A 22,907-nucleotide genomic window follows, 5' to 3' on the forward strand; every position below is an offset into this window, starting at 1 on the left:
TCCTCTGCAGGACACACCCGGCTGTGGTTGGCCCACTCCTTGGCTGGCCGGCTGGAGCTTTACTATTTAAGCCAGCTTCTAATGAACGTTCAGGGCAGCTGTGGTTCTGGTGTAGAACAGCTTACCACTTTAGGATCCTTATGCTTGGTTAGTCTTGTCATGGCTGCCTTTGTTTTTCTTTAGTTTGGTGTGAACCAACTGGGGTTGTTTTGTGGACATTGTGTTGCTTGAATACTAAATCTTTTTTTTGTTTATACCAATTTTTTTTATGTCTTAAATGTCGCAGCCCCTTTTCGCCTTGGAGAGCTGGGGTTTGTAACAATAGCAACATGTTAGGTTTGCACACACCAGGAAGCAGCAATGCTAGCATGTCGGAGAGAAACTCAACTAAAAGACTCGACCAGCATCAGCATCCAAACCAAACACAGTTCAAACCCCAAACAGAAAACATGACATCACCGTCCACTTCAGAGCTTCTGATCCTTTCTCTACATGGAAGCAGAGACTCTGCTGGTTGTAAGCTGTCTCCTCACTGCGGGACACAGACTCATAATTCACATGTCTTTCACTGATTTGTGGGGAAAATCTTTATTCCAGCTCTGTGTTTGCTGTGACTCTGCCTTTGTTAGAAGTGAATCATGAAGGTCCTGCTAGTTTCCATGGAGATGAAGGTCCTGCTAGTTTCCATGGAGATAAAGGAGGATTTATAGGGAATTTTTCTCTCTTCCTGTCATAAACTGTTTGGACTTCACGTCTTTCTGGGCCCTCATGGTATTTCTAAGGTGGATGTGGGGTCTTTCCCTGGATTCTCCTGACTGACCGTTGATAGAGGCGTCCTTCATCAATCAGCCAATGTCATCCTGAGATATTTATCTGTGTAACACCTCTATTAAACACCTGGAAAACTTCTAACCTTCCTCATCAGGCATGACTTTACTCATTCCCAGATGAACTGGGCTGCTGTCTTCTGCTTTTCACCGAACATAACATGGTTTTCTTTCAGGAGGAGACGAACATGAAGCTGTTTCTACTGTGTTCCAGGTGGAACATATCACATCTCCAATATCTGTTCACTTCAACCTTCAGAAATTCCCAGTTCAGGTTCTGACAACCTGGAAATGTTCCACCTTCTGATATGATGCCTGGTTTTCCTGACTGGGAGCTGGAAACTGGTCTGTGAGCGCCTCCTGCTGGAGGATCTGGTGTTTTCCTCTGAATCTGCTATTTCAGTCTGATTTTCATCACAAAGTGTTTTAGATTTAATAAGTCAGAGTTTGGAAAACAGTTCATTTTCCTGAAGCTTTAAAATTCCATAATTCAGTGGTTCTTGCTCTTTCTCTGGCCATGACCCCTCACCGAGGACCCCCATCCTGACACCAGTCAGAGCATATTTACCACCAGGTGAACTACTAGTTGATTCCTGGCTGATTTGTCACATTTAATCAAGAAAAAGCAACTCAGTAAGCTTTACAGAGCAGAACATATGAAGAGAAATATGGTTTGTAACATCGTAAAGCTTTCAGAAAATGAACAGAAGCAGGACTGCGAGAGTCCAAATCAAAAGAAAGGCTGGTGATGATTAATCTGCTGAAACCAACTTTTAATGCTGCATTATTGGAGAAATCCAGCAGCTGCTCCTTTGCTTTGCCTGCGAGGTAAGCTGGATAGATCACTACATCCATGTTGCTACATGTCACATGGAGTCATGTGGAGGTTGAGGATGAGGCCTGGTGGTTTCCATTTCTAAGGGAAATAACGTCAGAAAAAAGTTGACAGGAAATGAAATTCTTTTTTATGTCATGAAAAAATGTCTTCTTGGACTGAATCTCGGTGGAACCAGTCTAACTGCATGCTTTGATGGTGATGTGATGAAGGTCAGCATGACAACAGCATGAAAACACACACACACACAGCAGTGTTGGTGCACTCTAAGGACGTCTTCTCTCATCTGGTCAGAACAGAAGACAGCAGATCACCGATGAAGGTCCTGGCTGAGAACTCGGTAAGCTGACCTTTGATTGGTTGTCCTGGTTTAACTTGATTTCATTTGGTTGATGTTTTTAATCTCAAAACCGGCATTTGTGACTGTTCAGCATGTTTGCTGAAAGAAACAGTGATTTAGCAGGTTCTGATGAGTTTTCGTGTGAATGATGCTGAAATCTGTTTAAAACGTGTGATGAAGCACTTTGTGTTGCTATTGCATGAAAAGTGCTTTATAAATAAAGCTTGATTTGATTTGATCAAGCAGCTTCCAGAAGCATCCATGTTCTATATGAGACTTACTCAAAGAAAAATTGACATAAAAAGATATTTTTTCCTTTTATAAATACTAAAGAGGAATGTAAAAGCAGGTTCTTGAATGCGACATGGAAGATAAGAGTGCCAGACATTTCTGCTCTGCATGGAAACTTCTAAATATCTCAGGGCGTTCCTGTGGAGCAAAACTTTCCAGAACAGCATGGTGATGAGACAGTAAACACATGGTAGCATGTTGTGTATTCAAAAGCTGAGCAGACTGGGGACGGTGGTTTTCTACTCCTTTCTGACAACATAATTACATTGTCAATGTCAGGTTCAGGGACTTACCCTGGTGCAGGTGTGGACCCAAAATGCAAAAAACGGGAGTCAGAGATGCAGAGCCAGGATGTTTATTCCAAAAAAACTGAAGGCAAGCAGACACGCGAGGCTAACGCGATGGATCAGTCATGGTAACAGAGACCAAGGGGTATAAATACAGGGAAACCAAACAAGACACAAGTGTTATGAATTAATTAATGAGTCCAGGTGAATCTAATGAGCGGGAAAAAAGGCTAAACAAGGAACAAGACACAAGGGAACTAAGCAGGGAAGACTGTAAACTCAAGCAGGGAACCAGAACGAAAGATAAATAACACACATCATGACATATCCTAGGATGCTCAGACCGTCCAGCTGAAGCCCCACCCACGTACACACACACACACACACACATTGTGCCTGCTAAAAGAAATAGTTGGTGACAAACAACACAAATATGTATCTCTAAACGTCATAAGGATGAAAACTAGATTTCCTGAAACTCTATTCAAAGTGAAAGAACCAGTCAGACAACATAGATGCTGCAGCTGCAACAGAAACACACATGCACTGACTGAGCAGATAAAAACATTTACTCAAAAGTCTGTGTCTGAAGTATTTATCTCATCCATCCATGACATACTTTTGCTGAGTTTATTTCCTTCAGCTGACAGGAAAACAAGTAGATTTGACAGTAAATAGAGCAGAAAAGAGAAAAGAACTGGAAGCAGGATTTATGTCGTAGACAGGTAACTTCAGGTGAAGATTTTCAGCATCATGAAGGTGGTTCATCTCTTCCATGGATTTTATTTTACTTCACATTTTTATAAAACTCGTTTGTGTGTTCGTTAGTTGTTTTGGTTTCACAGGAAATCTTTTTCCCTGCAGACGTTTGTCACCTGATCACTGTTTCACCCGTTCTCCATGTTAGCTGTTAGATGGCGAGGTCTTCCATCCTCGGGTCACAGCTGGATCCTGCTCAGTATGGATCTGAATTCTTTGGATTTATTTGGCTCTAGTTTGCTTTGTGACTGGTTTTAAACATGACAGCAGGCTGTCAGTTGGATGCAGAATGACTTTTATGGTTTTACATCTTCTTCCAGACTTTCCAAAAACCGTTTCTAGAAATAACATGAATGTGTCAATCCAGATGTGTCAGAACAGTTGTTGGCCGGTCGCCCTGTCAGAGATAAATGTTATTATCTGTTTTTTTAGGCTTTTATGTGAGAGGTCACAACAGTAAACAGATACCAGCTCACCAATTTATACAACCAATGGTTTTCTCGGAGCATTTCTCTTCATTTCTATAATGAGTTTGATATTATTCAGACTTCTGAATTCACACAACCTGAAGTGTCAGCTGATGTAAAAAACAACCAAGACAAGAAACTTAAAGCAAAGTAAAAGGCAGACATTGAGGAAAAGCATTACATACATGAGGAAAATTAGCTTAAAACTGAAGAAGGTAAGCCAACCAAAACAGAGCAAGACGACCTAAATCCAAATAGAAACAATATCTGAGGGAAGGATTGCGATGTAAAGAGAGGAAACAACCATGTGCTTGAAATATGGAAGAAAAAGAAAATGGTCTAAACCTGCAGAGTGTTCAGTTAAACTCCAGCAGGAACCTCTTTGCATCTACTTCATTTAATAAAATTACTGAATGACAGACTTCATTCTCCTGTCACATTTCTGTTGTAATTATGTTAACAATTTGTTGCTTGAAATATTCAGATGCTGTTGAAACAACAAAATAAGAGAGCAAATATTCAGAGTCAGAACATATTCATATGAAAGATCAGATTGGATGTTACTGCTGCAGATGGCGAGAACTGCTCATGTTCCAGTTATGCTTTCAGGGTTTCCCCGACAGATGAAGATCAGATCCGGAATCTCCGAAAGCTGATGTGAATTCAGTCTGTCCAGGTAACAATGATTCTAAATTATTGGACCAGCAGAAATATACTGACACATTAAAAAAAACACAAAATCAGGATTGTATGAATCAAAGAAAAGTTGACATAAAAAGATTTTTTTTCTTTTAAAAATACTAAAGAGGATTGTGAAAGTAGTTTCTTGAATGTGACATGCAAGATTAAAATGCCAGACATTTCTGCTCAGCATGGAAACTTTTAAATGGCTGATGTGATCTCAGGACGTTCCTGCCAGTCAGAGATCTGCTTGTCATGTGACTGACAGGAACGAGGAAAATAATGAGTGTGCTCTTTCATCAGGTTTGTGTGAAGGTGTGAGCTATGATGGATCAGCATACAGAAAAAGAGGGACTCCTTCCAACAAAAACCGATCTGTGTGGGGAACATGAGATCCAGGCCAAAGCTAAGAAGTGAGATCAATACCCGTCCATGTTGTCAATAACTCTCCTCAGTACCAAAAAACCAAACCATTGCTGCTCCCAGTCACAGCTCTGTATGTGTTTCAGCCCAGAGAAACAACACAGTGCTAGACCAGGAACTGGAACTGGACCTGAACCTGTTTCTGAAGTCAGCTGTGTGTCCATGAAGAGCAACCAATCAATGACTCATCCTCTCCAACTAGAGTCTGAAAGGTGAGAATTAAAAATGCATAAAAGGTCTTTCAGAGTCAAAATTAGTTTGCAGATATATATGATCAGGTTTTATCGTTCAACTGGTTTTGTTTCAGCATCCAGCAGAGACCAGAATCCCCAGAACAGCTGTGTGTCCGGCAAGAGACACTAGTCTGTAGATAAAATGATAAGATTCAAAGAACAACACTTCTGCACATCAGCTGTCATGTTTATTTGGCAGTAAAATAAATGTGTTGGAAATTCTGTATTTTGTATATTCTGCTGTGTTGGATGTCGGCATCAAATATCTGCTGAATTTACTGACAGAACAAAGCCGTAACTCAGAGTAAAGTTAGTCAACAATAGAACTAATTTGTGTATTTGTTATTGTTAGTTAATCAGATCCCCGTTAGCTAGGTTGATAGCTTCTCTTCCTGGGCTCTGCCAACACTGAACTGTTAAAAAACAAAAACTAGAAAAGCACTCAGAGAGCGCGAACCTCCGCCAAGGGCTGCATTTATCCCCATTTTGCAATTATTTGCTCTCTTCCTATAATGAAAATACCCAAAAGCCCCTTATTTATTCATATTCTGGATCATAGTATCCGGAATGATTCCTTTACCTGGATCAGTCTTCGACATATTTTACAACCTTTTGGGAGCCTGTCCTGTATTTTTTTCCTAAGTGCTCCGACCATTTTTCTGGGAGTTACGTGCGCAGATGTTGAAAATGGCCTTATCTCACAAGTTCCTGGATCCAAACGGTGATCTGGATTACCAACAAAATTAAATCAGTTCTTCCTTTTAACATTTACAACAACTCCTGAAAATTTAATGAAAATCTGTCCATAACTTTTTTAGTTATCTTGAACACAAACAAACAAACAGATAAACGCCAGTAAAAACATGACCTCTTTGGCGGAGGTAACGATACAAGGTAGTAAACATTATAACTGATTCCATATGTCAGTTTAAACAGCATATTATTCGTCGGATAGCGATACTCTTTGTGACTAAACCAGTTAAACTCCAAGCAGCTGCAGACTGAGCTACTGATCCATGAAAGGGAGTCCTGTGATTCTCTGTCCATGTCCACAAATCACTTCATAGACCTTGACCTTGTGTTTGCCTCTGTGTGGACGGACAGAATGTCCACTGATTCTTCATGATTCCTCCACAGTGTGGACCAGCAGAGCTCAGATGGTCGCAGTGCTCAGCCTGCTCAGCAGTATCAAACACAGCTGAACTCCATATTCAAGGTCTGTACATGTTCGACCACGACTTTTCCATCTCTTTTGCTCACAGTCATCTCCATGCTGCACTTTGTAGACATGTGGATCATCAGTGTGTCCAACATGGATCTGATGTTTGGCCTCATGATTGTTTTCTGTTCCAGATGCTGGAGGACAACATGGTCACTTTTGTGAAGAACGAGCTGAAGAAGATGTTGAGAATTCTGAGTCAAGATGATCCAGAGTGCTTAGTGTTGGAGGGTGAGGATGAAGAGCAGAGGAGCAGCAGTGAGGCATTTGTGAGGATCTCAGTGGACTTCCTGAGGAGAATGAAGCAGGAGGAGCTGGCTGAGCGTCTGCAGAGCAGTAAGAGGATTTTCTCCCTTAGTCTTCAGAAAATTGAAATGTTGATGTACTGATGCCATTTGTTGTTTTCATTCAGAACTTTATGAAGAACTTTGTGGACGGAAACTAAAATCTGCTCTGAAGAGGAAGTTCCAGTGTGTGTTTGAGGGGATCACCAAAGCAGGAAACCCAACCCTTCTGAATCAGATCTTCACAGAGATCTACATCACAGAGGGAGGAGCTGCAGAGGTCAATGATGAACATGAGGTCAGACAGATTGAAGCAGCATCCAGGAAAGCAGACAGACCAGAAACAACCATCAGACTAGAAGACATCTTTAAACTCCCACCTGGAAGAGATGAACCAATCAGAACAGTGATGACAAAGGGAGTGGCTGGCATCGGGAAAACTGTCTTAACACAGAAGTTCACTCTGGACTGGGCTGAAGACCAAGCCAACCAGGACATCCAGTTGACATTTCCACTGACTTTCAGAGAGCTGAACGTGCTGAAGGAAAAGAAGTTCAGCTTGGTGGAACTCATTCATCACTTCTTTACAGAAACTAAAGAAATCAGCAGCTTTGAAGACTTCCAGGTCGTCTTCATCTTTGACGGTCTGGATGAGTGTCGGCTTCCTCTGGACTTCCACAACAACGAGACCCTTACTGATGTTACAGAGTCCACCTCAGTGGCTCTGCTGCTGACTAACCTCATCAGAGGGAAACTGCTTCCATCTGCTCGCATCTGGATAACCACACGACCTGCAGCAGCCAATCAGATCCCTCCTGACTGTGTTGGCATGGTGACAGAGGTCAGAGGGTTCACTGACCCACAGAAGGAGGAGTACTTCAGGAATAAGTTCAGAGATGAGAAGCAGGCCAGCAGCATCATCTCCCACATGAAGACATCACGAAGCCTCCACATCATGTGCCACATCCCGGTCTTCTGTTGGATCACTGCTACAGTTCTGGAGGATGAGCTGAAAACCAGAGAGGAAGAAGAGCTGCCCAAGACCCTGACTGAGATGTACATCCACTTCCTCGTGGTTCAGACCAAAATGATGAATGTAAAAAATGATAGAGGAGTTGAAACAGATCCAGTCTGGAATCCAGAGAGCAGGAAGATGATTGAGTCTCTGGGAAAACTGGCCTTTGATCAGCTGCAGAAAGGAAACCTGATCTTCTATGAATCAGACCTGACAGAGTGTGGCATCGATATCACAGCAGCTTCAATTTTCTCAGGAGTCTTCACACAGATCTTTAAAGAAGAACGAGGACTATACCAGGACAAGGTGTTCAGCTTCGTCCATCTAAGTGTTCAGGAGTTTCTGGCTGCTCTTCATGTCCATGTGACCTTCATCAAGTCTGGAATCAACCTGATGGAAGAGGAGCAAACAGCCAACAAGTTGGCCTTGGTGTTTAACAAACGAAATCTAAAACATCTCCATCAGAGGGCTGTGGACAAAGCCTTACAGAGTCCAAATGGACACCTGGACTTGTTCCTCCGTTTCCTTCTGGGTCTCTCACTACAAACCAATCAGAGACTCTTACGAGGCCTGCTGACACAGACAGGAGACTCACAGACCAATCTGGAAACAGCTCAGTACATCAGTGAGAAGATTAGTGAGGATCTGCCTGCAGAGAGAAGCATCAATCTGTTCCACTGTCTGAATGAACTGAATGATCGCTCTCTTGTGGAGGAGGTCCAGCAGTCCCTTAGATCAGGACGTCTCTCCACAGAGAAACTGTCTGCTGCTCAGTGGTCAGCTCTGATATTCATCCTGCTGTCATCAGAAGAGGATCTGGAGGTGTTTGACCTGCAGAAATACTCTCCTTCAGAGGAGGTTCTTCTAAGACTGTTGCCAGTAGTTAAAGCCTCCAAAAAAGCTCTGTGAGTAAACATATAATGTTAATAATTGAAATAATTTTATTTTTGTACTTTCAATAGAAAAAAAAGAAATATTACCACATTTTCTTTTCAGCCTGAGGGTCTGTAACCTCTCAGAGAGAATATGTGAAGCTCTGTCCTCGGTTTTTAGTTACCACTCCTCCAGTCTGATAAAACTGGATGTGAGTAGCAACAATCTGCAGGATTCAGGAATGAAGCAGCTGTCTGATGGACTGAAGAGTTCTTGCTGTAAACTGGAAATACTCAGGTGAGATTACATTTGTATTAAAGTGTTAGAAAAGGTGGTTTTTGTCCCTAAAGCAGTGATTTGCTGAAAAGCCCCTAGAAACGGACACCTTTTCTTTTGGTATAACAACAGGACCAGATTTACTAAACAGAGCAAACTGGTTTGGAGTGCCATGATGGTCAGGTTCTGTAGGTGGATTTTATTTGTACATTAAGAAGTAGAATCAAACTGATGGGCAGCATTATAATCAAACAACAAAAATCTGAAAAATTTAATCAGGGCAGGTTTTTCTTTATGAAAACCGCAATTGCCAGCAGTAAAAGTTTTATTTGTACAGAAAAAAGGGCTTGACAACATAAGCCATATCAACAGGATATTCACAAAAGCAAATCCTAGCAGTAAAATGTGTAATGTGAATCAAAGTCCTCTTTTCAACCTTTATTTACCCTGATAAAATCGACTGACATTATCTCTGTCGCTAGAACATCCTGGCCAGCAGCAACATAATACACTAAATAGTAAAGCTACATTTCTGTTTGAAACAACCAGAAGCAAGTTAATGAAGTCTCCAATCATAGACCCATCAGATTCTGTAGGAACCCTCATGTAAAGACATGAAGAACCAGGTATTGGTTCCAGCAGGGATCCTCAATGGTCCGTGAGGCCCGGTGCCCTGCAGGCTTACCAAGTGTCCCCACTGCAACACACCTGATGTGTATTTAGCAGGCATGTGCAGATCTTGTCTGAGTCTGAGTCAGGTGTGTTCTTACAGGGACAGTTGGAAAACCTGCAGGACACTGGCCCTTAAGGACCAGGTTTGAGGGTCCCTTGGTTACAGGATGCTGCAGCTACAGTGTAGTGATATTTCTAGCAATGAGCAGGTGAGTAGTTGTGCAAGTGTCTGGCAGCAGCAAGCGACAGGGAGTGATGGGTAAAGTTCAGTCAGGTGGCTGGGAGAACTGAACGACAAAAAGATTGAAGACAAGAAACCAGTTGAAGACTAATGTGGGGTAATGCGGAGACACTAGAGTCAACAGTGTCAGAGAGGTGAGATTGGAGGTCAGAATTCAAGACAAGATCCAGATCCTTAATTTGTTAAACTTAGTCAAGTCCATAGCTCAGAGCAGACAGAAACAGATTATCCAGACCCAAGTAATAGAGTACTCACAGAATGACAGCAGGTCAAGGGATCAGAGCCAGGTTTCACACAGGGTGACCATCCTTAGTTCAGAACTTTCAGGGGTCAGATATGAGAAGTCGCAACATCAGTTGAACCAGAAGCAGATATTACAGTTTGGTCCAGAACAGGTCAGATTATTATTCAAGTGCAGAATGAAGGCTGGAGGGTCACTGCTGAATACAGATTTGCAGACAGCTTATAGAGGGACCAGGGTGTCAGTCCTGATTATAAAGACTCTGACGGACAAAACTGGTTCATTTCATTAGTGGCTGATTGCTGATATCCCATTCTTTTTCATTATCTCCTCAGACTGAGTCTCTGTGACCTCTCATGGAGCAGCTGTGAAGCTCTGTCCACTGTTCTTGGCTCCAAGTTCTCCAGGCTGACAAAACTGGACCTGAGTAACAATGACCTGCAGGATTCAGGAGTGAAGCAGATTTCTTTAGGCCTGCAGAGTTTACATTGTACACTGAAAAAACTCAGGTCAGGATTCTTTACTGGGTTACACACTGATTATTTAAATGATGAATTACATATACAGACGGTCCTTGGGTTATGCAGTCCTCAACTTACATTATTTTGACTTTACGAAGCTCATTAAATAAATGTAAATAAAAAAATAGAGCAAGTTTTGAGGTTACAAGGTTCTGTATAAACTCTTATGAAGTGTGACGCGGAGGCTGAGACGACGCCTCATTGGGTGTATATTTATTTTATTTTTATTACAATGTCTATTTTAACTGCCTTTACTGTTTTCCAATTAATATTATGTATATTTAGATAGTTATTAAGGGTAAAAATATTACTTGCAGATTGCGCCGCGGAACTCGTTCATAAACCAAAGACTGCCTGTACAGTACTTGTGAACTTGTGTGAAAACTTGACTCTTTTTGTTTCAAACATCCAGTCTGGCTCTAACTGCAGATTATGATTTGTGTGTTGATTTGCATTTGTGCAGCCTGTCAGGCTGTCTGATCACAGAGGAAGGCTGCACTTGTCTGGCCTCAGCTCTGACCTCCAACTCCTCCCATCTACAAGTGCTAGACCTCAGCTACAACCATCCAGGAGACTCAGGAGTTAATCTGCTGAAGGCTGCACTAAAGGATACATGCAAACTCCGGTATGGAGAGGCTGCTGAACTTTAATATACACTGCCTGTCCCTCTAAAAGAAGTTGCTACTAAAACAAAAAAGCCACGCACTCTAATATGTTGTTGGATTGCCTTAAATTTTGATTCCAGCAGTATTGTCCATAGCATTGTTTCTATAAACTTCTGAAATGTCAAGATTTATTTCCATTCAGTGTTGCATTATATTTTCAAGACCTTGTACTAATGATAGAACATCCAGTCACTGCACAAAGCCTTGCCCACCAAATCAGAAAGACTCTCAGTGGGGTTCAAGTCTTGATTCTGTGCTGCCAGTCCATGTGTGAAAATTCTGCTTTATTTGTATAGCGCCACTTCACAAAAATGTTAAAAATGTTGTCACAGGGCACTTTAAATACACATAATTTCAAGCCAATTCATACATAGCCTATAATAGAAACCAACTGATTGCATCGAATCATGACTTTAATCCATTCCCCCCAAATTGTCCCTGAACCACAGAAAATATAAATATATTTATTTCAAGCAATTTTGCTCATTAAAAAATGTAACATGTTTCAAAAGGAAGCACAGTCAGTGTTCATAATTACACTCATGGTTTTGATTTTTGTCACAAGGAATGCTTTTGCTTTGTTTTGTCACATCAAAACAAAGCACGGAGATGCAGAGTATGCATTTTTTCACGGTCGTGTGAATATCTTTGGGATGAACGAAGAAACAATAATCAAAACATATGGCTTATCCAGCATGTTAGAGCTGTTGGAGGAACTTAGGATGGATGTGCAGAGGAGTCACACATATCTGAAAATGACAGATATTGTGTATCACAGCTGAGATCCTCCAGATGTGCTGTCCAAGTCTTGAATGGCATGTGTCACTGGTTGGTCATGGTCTAGTTTGTTTTTTCCCCATACAGCGTTTCTTTGTGTGGCAGTCAGATTTCCTTGTTGTAGGTCGTGTCAGGGAGTCTCAAACATATTTGAACCTGTTGCCCATTTATGTCATCACTCTCAGTAAAACATCTGCAAACTGTGGTTCAGCCTAATGCACACAATTCTAGATTGCACACACAAATAACTACTTACATAATAGGATCTTAGTAGATCTGGCCCATAATGTTGCTCAGCCTAAACCTGAAGGTAAACTTTAACCCAGACTTAAGCAGCTGCAGCAACACCAGGTCATAGATTGCTCCCACAGGCGTGTATAGCAGACACTGAGGATGATGTCTGCTTCACTTCCTCTGCTTCTCTTCTTATCCTGATGCTCTGTCACTCTGAAACAGTGTCAATCTGGAATCATCAGACCACACGACCACCTTCCAGCTCCAGAGTCCAGTCCTTATGCTCCCATAGCAAACCGAAGCCTTTTTCTCTGGTTAGTCTGACGGATTGGTGGTTTTGTTATTAGTGGAAATGTTCTTACTTTCCTTATTAAATGTAGTCCTGAGTTCTACTGGTTTACTTCTGTTTGATTTCACCAAGCCTTAAAGCGAGCACAGATCCCCGTCATTCAGGAAGTTTTTCCAAACACATTTCTTCCTGGAAGACCATAGTTCCCCACTATCCCTCCAAGGTTCCAGGGTGTATGTCTGAACATCCTTGCCTCAGCTTTTAATATCAGATTGAATAAACCAACCAAAAAAAATATTTTAAATAGACTGGGAATGAAAAAACTTGATCTGATTAAGTGATTCTCTGTGTATCTCTGGTACATTCTGTGCTCCATGTGGACAGCAAATGTCAAAACAAGTGAAGTATGTGGATGAAAATGATGTGATCATGCTACTCTGACCACCTTCCGTCTCTCAGGGTGGAGCCTGCTGGTGAACGATGGCTGAGACCCGGTCTGAGGAAGTGTAAGTTTCATATTTTTACTTTGTTCATGGAAAAAGGAGAGTGTAATCATCTTTATACTGTCATGTCCCTCATTCACATCCCGCTGAAGATAAGCATGATTGTTAATGTCATGAATCATCATTAAAGTGGTAACCTCAGTAAGAGTGGATAGATCAGTAACTGCAGCTGGGTTGTGTTTGTTCTTCCTGTCAGATTCCTGTGAAGTCAAATTCAACCCAAACACAGTGAACAGTATCCTCAAACTTTCCGAGAGCAGCAGGAAGGTGACGTATGAGACGGAGGAGCAGTCATACCCGGATCATCCGGACAGATTTGACAATCTCCAGCTTCTCTCTGGGAACATTCTGACTGGTCGCTGTTACTGGGAGGTCGAGTGGAGGGAAGATGTTGACATTGCAGTGAGTTACAGTGGAATCAGAAGGAGAGGAGATGCAGCTGTGTTTGGAAAGAATGATCAGTCCTGGAGCCTGAGCTGTTCCGATGGCCACGAGCGCACTTACTCTGCCTGGCATGACAACAACAAAACAGCAGTATCCTGCTGCGCTGTCTCCAACAGAGTAGCAGTGTATGTGGACTGTCCTGCTGGCTCTCTGTCCTTCTACAGTGTCTCCTCTGACAAACTGATCCACCTCCACACCTTCAACACCAAATTTACTAAACCTCTGTATGTGGGATTCGGGTTCTGTTCTGGTTGGTCTGGTTCCTCTGTACGTCTTTGCACTGTGTAGAGAATTAATCTCTGGTCAGACAAACTGTGCTCCTGTGTGTCTTAACATAAACATCAACTTAAGAAGAATTTTAGAAAGTTTCATACAAGGACATTGAAGAATAAAGTTTGTAGGAGCGTAAATACAATTTTTTGTGAAATAAGAATTTAAGTTATGAATGTACAGAATTTGTATTGTTTTCAACGTATTTAAAATGCATCTTAAATTCATCTTATTTAAAACCATCATAACTTGATTATGCATTGTTAAATTAATGTAAGAATGGCTTGTTGTTGAAGAGAGGATGCTGCGACTCTACTGTGATTTGCGTATTAGATTGGCTCGGTACCGGTGTAGACAGTCAGGCAAGTGTGGAGGAGAGCCGCACAGTTTTTTTACTTCTCAATCTCATGTTTTATTTCTTGACATTTACTTTTGTTGTTTTGTTTTGCATACTTTTGGAGAACTGCTGAACAAACTGTTGTCAAAGTTTCAAGTAAACTATTCAACTGAATCTTGTGGATACTGTGGACGTTTTTTATTTGCTTTTTGTGAGGATTACGAGGGATTAGAATGTCAAATTAAGGCTTTATTAAGGAAACTACAAAGTTTGTAGCCGTGACAGGATGTTGAGTGACAGCAGCAGGTGGCAGCAGAGCCTCATGTTTCCCTGCAGTGTGTGGACATGTTGATCCAGTGCAACAGGTTGTGTCCACAGGTAGAAGAGAACACTCTGATCATGTCTGTTTGTTAAAGAACAGACATCCAACTGTAGATTCAAGAAACCTTCTTTCAAAGTCTTCATCAAGCATAAAAAATTAAATAAACAGCATCTAGTTGGGATTATGTTCCTTCCTGAGGTGTAAATTGGAACTCCTCCACCACCAATAACCTGTACTGTCTGAAGATTTGTTTTGTGAACGGAGCACATGAGAAACATTTAAAACCTCTGTAGGTCACTGAACCAGAGAAAAACGAATTAAAAAGGAGAGAAAGAGCTGCCAACAGGAACGAGCAGGCAGCGTGATGAGGCCAAACAAAGAGGATGGATTTCAGAGTGAAGACTAAACCTTCCTAAATCAGTTAGTTCTGAGCCCGTCCTGACCTCTAATCTGCTCATCCGGCCTTTGAAGACCAAACTTCAGGGGGAGGAAAACCGATCAGCCAAATGTCCCACTCTTAAGTGACAAAATGCCCCGAGGTGACACACACACACACACACACATGCAAACATACAGCTGGACGAGGTAAAACACTCCTGACTTTGTGGACAGCTGCAGTGAAGAGCAGCTCTGTCTGAGCAGACCACCTCAGTCGAGTTCAACTCAAGTCCAAGACCAGAACTTCAAGAGTCCAGAATCACACACTGTCACGGAGCTGGAAAACCCTTTTGTGGCATCCTCCGAGAAAACATAAGCATCATTCCCATCAGTTCAGCTTCATTTTCATGGTTTTAATGGTTTCAGCTTTCATTTCAGTGTTCTTGTCATGGTTTACATGGTTTCAGCACCATTTTTCTTTATCATTGTCATCCTTTTCATTGTTCAGCTTCGTTTTCATCGTTTCAGCCTCATTTTCATATTTTCAGCTTAATTCTAATTGTTTTAGCATAGTTTTTTCCATAATTTCAGCGTAGTTTAAAAACTGTTATAGCATTTTCTCAAAACTGTAAATGAAAAAGTTCAGTCCAATCAGACGTGTAACCGCATGTAATCTGTACATGTTATTTTTCGTATTAATTTATGTTTTTTTTTTTTAACGTTTTTATGTGGTGTTTGTAAAACTATTGTTTTTAAATTATATTGACCAGCATGGACACAAAAGATGGAAATTATTTCATACTGTCCCTCTTTTATTAGAATTAAAGAAAAAAAATGTTGCTGACTTGAGCTGTTTCTCTGGGATTTAATCTTAACATAAAATAGTTAAAATATTCTGTTTTGAAAACAATTCATCCATCTTTCAACTCATTCTTTAATTTATTTAATGTAAACCATTTTATAGTTGTGATTTACAAACTTTTTCCATTTAACTTCAGTTTCATTTCAATTAAAAATCAACATTGTCAAGTCATTGTTTAAATATACCCCCCAGAAACCTGCCACAAGCCATGAGGGTGTAATGAAATGGACCCAAAGCAAGGCAGCGAAGGCAGGTTATATTATTAGTTTAAAATATTGAAACAGTAAAAAATCATTAAAATAATAAAAATTATTCAACCTGATTTAACCAGATGAGCAACCAGCACCAGAAACCAGGTGTGATGAACAGTGAAACCCTGCATAGACTAGCTGAGACCAAGTTTCCCTTATCTTTTTTTTAAATATTTGGACATTTTGTTCACATTGAAATGGCGTTTGGGAGTCTGAAAAGACAAATTCCTGAAACCAGGTCCCAAAGAGAGATAGATGAAGCAGTCAGACAGTGCTATCTGCCAAGCAGCTTTTCTCCACTAATATTGTGAAGAATCCTTTTATAAAATTCCTGTGTCCATAAATCCTTCCAGATCAATCTTAAAACTGATCTGAATCTAACATAAACCAAAATCCATTCTTAGAGAAAAAAAATCACTAAAATTTGGTGAGAAGGTTTTGCTTGACCTTTTAAAGCCCAACCTAAGAATAACAGGGAAGAAAAGTCCATTTTTAAAATGGACTTTTCCATTTTAACGTTCCCACTATCAAAAAGCCCAGAGAAAAGTGTTTCTGTGTTAGTTTTGGACAAAAAAAGAAGTAGCTAATAATAATGTAACAACAATGAAATGGTTGAAATGTGAAACAGTAGTGTTCTAACAAACATTTAATTTGGATTTTTCATACCCATACAATTTGTTAAAAAAATTTACCAAAGTCACTGCAAATGTACCTCTATCAAATGGTAGAAAAGGACCTTAAGGATTAACAAAATCTGAAAAAAAATGTTGCAGTCCTCTGCTTTTTGGTGTCCACCAGGGTGCAGGAGGCCAGTATCTTACTGTGCACAACAGGGTTTTAAGTTTATAACCATAAAGTGATTCCATAAGAAACTGTATGTATCACACATGATACGTTTGGCTTTATAGGGATAAAGTTGCTAACAAACACTCAGATACACAGAGATGAAATCGTCCTTGCCAGAGGTAATAAATGGGCATCTGCAAAATTAATTATTATAATTTGCAAAATTATCCACAATGCATCACATATGATGAGAAGCCGGTTAATAAAAGCATAAAATTAAGCCTGTTTTGGGACGTGGAGGGCAGGGGGTCCATGACTTTTGCTGCTGCATGAAGAGGATGGTGAAGTTGGGAATCACTGATTACTGCCATAGACCATGACAAGATGAGGATTTGCACTATAAAACTAATAATGTCTAATCATGTCAATCAAACCTCAAATAAATTCATATTAATATTTCATTGAAAGAATGAACCAGAAGCACTCAGAGAGTGTAGACCTCCATCAACACATCGTCTTTATTTTGAAAGTGATAGGTCATTCTGTTTGACTCTGTAATGGCAAAATGAGCCCCAGCTCCCCATGCTCCCAGTCCTTTAACACATGACTGGATCCAGATCATATCATCCCCAAAATATAATCACTTGTTCCATATTCTGAGACCTCCTGAATGTTTCATCAGAATCTGCCATTAACGTTTTGAGTTATGTTTCTTTTTTTTTTCTTTTTTCTTTTTTTTTGTTGTCTTGTCCAGCATTTAAGCAGGCAAAATGGATTTTCTGGAAGCTGTATTCTGCTGGGCAAATTTACTTTGCCAAGGGAAGCATCCTAGATATAATGCTTCCCTTGATATTCTGGATTTTAATATTATTTTTCTATTTATTTAGCACAATTATTTGTATTACAAAGTTTGTACCACTGGACCGGACCGGAGAGGATAGAAGAGGGACAGGAAGAGAATCGAAAAGATGAGAACACAGAAAATACACAGAGAGAAAAAGAGAGAGAGAGAGAGAGAGAAAAAAAAGAAAGAATGAGAAAGAGAACAACCTACATACATTTGCATGTACATGAGCACGCATACACACCTGCTTACACAGACACATGTCCATGCACCTATACACACTGGAATCATGTTCCCTCTGCGGGAGGACACAGCCATCAACTATCAGGAAAACCTAGAGCTCACAAGCTGAATCAGACACACAGGAAGAAAACCAGCCGTTGTTAGTAAATGAACCTGCAGACGACTCAGTGACTGTGTCACATGCAGAACATACAGAGTGGAACGTGTTCAGAGAAGAGTGATCATGCCAATGTGACCCACACGCAGGCAAGAGGAAGGCCAGGAGAACCCCGAGGCTTGGGCAGCTGGTGGCCGTCAGTTGTGTTTCTAACAGACAGAACGACACACAGACAACGCAATGCTGAGCCTGACTTCTGCTTTTGGATTATTTATTGATTTATGTAGGGGGGAAATGACGGTCAGTGTGTCGGTGAAATAATAACTGGTTCTGTTCTAAATGCAGAAATGTTTTCATTTTTCTCCAACCTGAATAATCTCAATTCCAAACATCCTCCATTCACCATGACCAGCTGCAGCTGACGCTGATGAAGCTCAGAAACGCTTTGTTCGGTCTAATAAAACATAATAATCACAACATGAAGGTCAAAACAATGACAGTGGTCAGTGTTTTTACTCTTACCAGCTATTTTACTCATTTCTGCCCGGACGTTTCAGAGTTTGTGCAGCCTGATGATGTATGAGCTCAAACTGCTGCTATCATATGATACAAAATACAAGAAACCAACATCTCCGGCTTTTCTTTAAAGGCTTGTGTGTGTGTGTGTGTGTGTGTGATTTGATGTTGCATTTTCTGAATTATGGATGTTTTTTCTGTTTTCTTTCTGCACCTCGGGCAGCGACAGGGATCCTCCTCCACTGTGATCAACAGAGTGACTGTCTGTAGGAAAAAACACATTCAGTTTCTAAAGATCTGTGAACATTTTTCAGCATCTATGAGACAAAAACCTGATTGTTTTCCTCGGGAGGTGGTTGTAATCAAGAACAAAGCAGAAAGAGACTAAATACTGGACTGAGATCCTCACATGGAATATTTGACGAGGTTGTTTCCGTTTTACATTTCTGTGCCTCTACTTCACCAGAGAACATCCAACGTGTAAATCAGAGATCTGGACATGGCAGAAGGATTTAGAGTTTAAAGTTTCATCACTTTAAGCTTTTTTTCTGTCCTTATTGAGAGGCGACAGGACAAGCCCCAACAAGAGCTTAGAGGATTAAGTTCATTCTCACTGCCAGTCTGAATGAAAGCATCTGCACAAACACACTTTGCTCACATGCACATTAATTCACACACACTCACAACACACACTGGGGGTTCAGGGGTGAATGCAGTCAATGGAAAGGCCTCATAAGAGTGGAGATACTGAGCTGTGTGTGTGATTCGGTCCAGTGAACCCTGAAACGTCTCGAGGTGTCAAACTGCAGCCAAACTGCAGCTTCTTCAGGTCCGTCACGGTTTCACGCAGTTTCAGTTTAGATGTGCTCTTTCTGATTGGACCTTTGGTTCTGTCAGAACTTTACTTTTATTTGTCTTCTTGTTTTTTGCAGCAGCACCACAAGATGAAGTCAGTTCAAAGAACTTTACAGGCCAGTCAAGCCAAGTCGCTGTGATGCAACCGAACAAACATCAGCTCAATTACCTGTCTTCATCCAAAACAATTAATCAGTTCATGTATTTATTTATTTGGGATGAAAAGCATAATAGAAACATGCTGGATTAAAGCAAAGAAGAACTTCCATCTTTTGTCCCAAAGCAGGAGAGAAAAACAAAACAAAAAACACAGACCATAGAAAATGAGATAAACAGATGAACATGCATCAGATACAGAAACAACATGAATCAAAGATATAGTAGGTAATCTTGCTCAGAGACATTTTACTCTGGGTTAAGTGGTTCCTCGTCCTGATAGTAGTCTATACATTCTGTAATCATGAACAATAAGAAATATAGTTAGACCCCTCAGTTTACTGTAAACCTGTAAAAACTGACAAATCCAAACGTTCCGACCCAAATGGAGTTGTTAATTTCTTATAGTTTTTCTTATGTAAGCTTCTTCTCCCGGCTCCCCTCCTCCCCCTCCAGCAGCGCATACCTGATAGCCAAACCCTGCATATAAACAGCGTGTTAGGATGAAAATACAAAGTAGTGGATAAGAAACTCGGACGGCAAACATGACTGCAAATAAAAAAGCCTTGGATCACGCAAGGCGCAAAACCAGATGGGGAGGAGCCAAGTCAGGGGGAGGAGCCAAAACACGGCACCACTTTCACATCTTGCTAGCTCCCCAACATTACCTACCCCATGATGCTCTTTAGCCCGTTTTTTTTTTTTTTTAGACAAGCCTTAAAGCTGGAATGTTAGGAACATTTTCCTACAATAGGTAGATTATCCTTGAAATGACTTCCTTCTTATGGACAGCACAGCTGGTCCAAACACAGGACATCTAAACGACACCACAGTTTTTTCTTTTAAAAAAAGTGACTTTTATTATCGACTGCATGGTGCTGTAGTGGTTGTAGTGGTTCATGTTCTCCCGTGTATCTGTGGATTCTCTCTGGGTACTCCGGCTTCTCCCCACCGTCCAAAGACATGCATGTTAAGTTAATTGGTTGCTCTAAATTGCCCCTAGGAGAGGTTATTTGTCTCTTTGTGTTGGCCCAATGGTGGTTTTGCATCATGGTGGCTCTGTCCCACAGTTTTGTATGTTATGGTGCTGGTGTATATTACCTACATCCACCATCACACTCCACACGTGTGCCATTACTTGACTACATGTTTTGTGCTTTGCTCTTGTTGTTGTTGTCTATTTGCTCTGATGTTTTGTGTAATGTGGAACATTTTAGACAATCAACAGGGAGTCCCACACGTCAGCATGTTGTGGTAGCTTTAACCAACATAATACATATAATCTGTAAACACGGGAGCATTAAACGTCCCTGGATCGGTGAGATAGTTCGGGGATTCTCTGTCCCACCTCTCGCACAGATGACCACTTTCACTGAGGCTTCTATGTCTGGATAAAGATACTTAAATCAGCTGATCTGGAAGCAGAAAGTCAGACTTATTCCACTCAGAGGAAGTTAACCAACATTCTGTAAGACTTTTTAGATAATTAAACCTGTTTTCTGGAACAGTCTCCAGATGACAGATTTGCATGGTTTGTTTCAAGCTGAAAGAAACACAGTTACGACCAGTGGTGTCTTCCAGGGTATACGCGGGTAAATGGAGTGGACCCACTTCTTTTTCAGTCAGTATACCCACTTATAAACTTCTAAGCTCCCAGTGATGCTGCTTTTACAATGACAAACGTCCTTACACATGTAGCTACGTCGCCCAGCAGCTCAGCTAAGGTTACTGATGCTACACTGGTGCAGTTAGCCATCAGCTGCATTAGCTTTAACTTGAACATAGACATGATAAGGATATATGTACATAAGTCTATGTGCCTGTCTCTCACCAGCTCTATGTACCAGTATCGGTTCAGTAATTTCATAACTCTTCCTCCCTGAAACCATAGATCAGAAATTATGTGACAATGAGCAAACATACTGATGGATTGTTGGAGTAAACTAAATAGAGTCGTTCTAAATGTCACTTTTTATGAAACATTGCTTTTCTGGGCTATTTTTTTGTTTTGTTTTGTTTTTTCAAACAAGGGTGAAACATTTAGAGTATACCCACTTCTCGAGGGACCACTATACCACTGGTTACGACTTAAAAATAATCCTCATGATCAATTTTTTTCTTTATACACCAGAGAATCTTGTTCAGGTTCTGTCTGAGTATCTAAACTTGTGTTTGTTTGAGAGATTGAACTGAATGAAGGAGGACAGATTGAGTTCTACTCACCATCTCCTGAGTAACTCCTTGGTTTTCTTTTTTCTTCTCAGCAGCAGCTGCAGTTAGCTTCGTGTCAGGAACAGGAGGATAAAATCCAGCCAAACTCCCTTTCTGCTGTGGAACCAACAGAACTTCTTGTTTCTGATGGCTTATTGTGCAGTTTCTGAGCACCCCAGTGCAGACCAGTGAGATGATCTGGGCCTCTTGAACCCTGTTTTCAAACCCCCTTCAGAACTATACGCTGCCTCTCCAGCGGCAGCCTCCATCTCATTACCAGCTCTTCATTCCCAGTCGGCCCCGTCCTCTCTGTGTGCCGTTTGGCCTCCGTATTATCTCTGAGCTGAGCGCAGATTATCTCCTTCATGAACAAACAGCTCCTTCACAAGTGTGAAAGGATCCCACAAGGATTCATTAAAGCTGCTGATGGCTGAGTTCAGCTCAGTCCCTCCATCACATCATCCCTCGCCTGCATCCATGGAGTCAAACAAACACTGGGACAAGTTTTAACAACTACACCTACATCTCTCTGATTGACTCGGCTCAAAATACTAACATAACCAGTTCAAATACAGTCAGTGATACAAGCCCAATTCCAATGAAGTGGAGACATTACAATGATTTGCAAATCTTAAATCTATATTGAATTGAAAACATTAGAAAGAGTAGATTTAACCTTAAAACCGAACCTTTGGTTTGCGTGCAAATATTCACTCATTTTGAATTAAATGCCTGCAACACGTCCCTGAAAAGCTGGGCAAGAGAAACAGCTGTCTGGATCATTCCACAAATGAACATATTCATTGGAAACTGGTGAGTGTCATAATTGGGTATAAAAGGGTATAAAAGTAAAGATGGGGCGAGGTTCACCACTTCAAATAACCGCATGAGCAAATAGTCCAACGGTTTAAATGTGCCACAGATGGAGGACAACCTGGATGGACAGAAGGCGCCAACAGCAAGTGAAGATGAGAAGGATTTTATGCCACGATTAAAAAAAGAAGTTGAAATAAAAGAGGTCCAGGAGAGGCAGTGCTGTCTGCAGTCTCTGCCACCGTGATCCTCTGCTTGCTGCAGAAAGAGTTCTGCCAGTGCTGTGTCTGCACTCTGGAGCAGGAACAGGCTCTCTTGGACAGGTGTTGGCAAGACTGGGATCTGTACCCACCCAGCAGAGCTTCCCGCTCTGCCTTGTGCGTCTTCTGCAAAGCAACACCTGTCCTCTCTCTCTGCAGGGTAGCTCCCTTGTCCGTAAGGCTGCCTTGCTTGATGCTGCCTCAAACTCTCAGCCTCCGTTGGGCCTTGCTCCTCTTGCAGCTTGTCTTTTCATGTTGAATCCAGCCTTATTACGCCACAGGTGCAGGCCTTTTTTTTTATTTTTATTA

At 41.1% G+C, this 22,907-nt stretch overlaps 1 protein-coding gene across 1 annotated transcript; it reads left to right on the forward strand.

Moving 5' to 3' along the window:
* Positions 1-4,814: 4,814 nt before the first annotated feature.
* LOC306763047 (NACHT, LRR and PYD domains-containing protein 3-like) lies at positions 4,815-22,585 on the forward strand (the record flags this gene model as incomplete). Its single annotated transcript, XM_079249716.1, has 12 exons — positions 4,815-4,900; positions 4,997-5,122; positions 6,281-6,359; positions 6,497-6,698; positions 6,775-8,566; positions 8,658-8,831; positions 10,300-10,473; positions 10,949-11,110; positions 12,910-12,956; positions 13,150-13,664; positions 21,761-21,913; positions 22,448-22,585. 12 exons carry the CDS (start codon positions 4,815-4,817, stop codon positions 22,583-22,585), a joined length of 3,648 nt encoding a protein of 1,215 aa, XP_079105842.1.
* Positions 22,586-22,907: the final 322 nt, after the last annotated feature.

The sequence above is a fragment of the Telmatherina bonti genome, assembly GCF_933228915.1.
Source record: "Telmatherina bonti genome assembly, chromosome: 12".
Lineage (NCBI taxonomy): Eukaryota > Metazoa > Chordata > Actinopteri > Atheriniformes > Telmatherinidae > Telmatherina > Telmatherina bonti.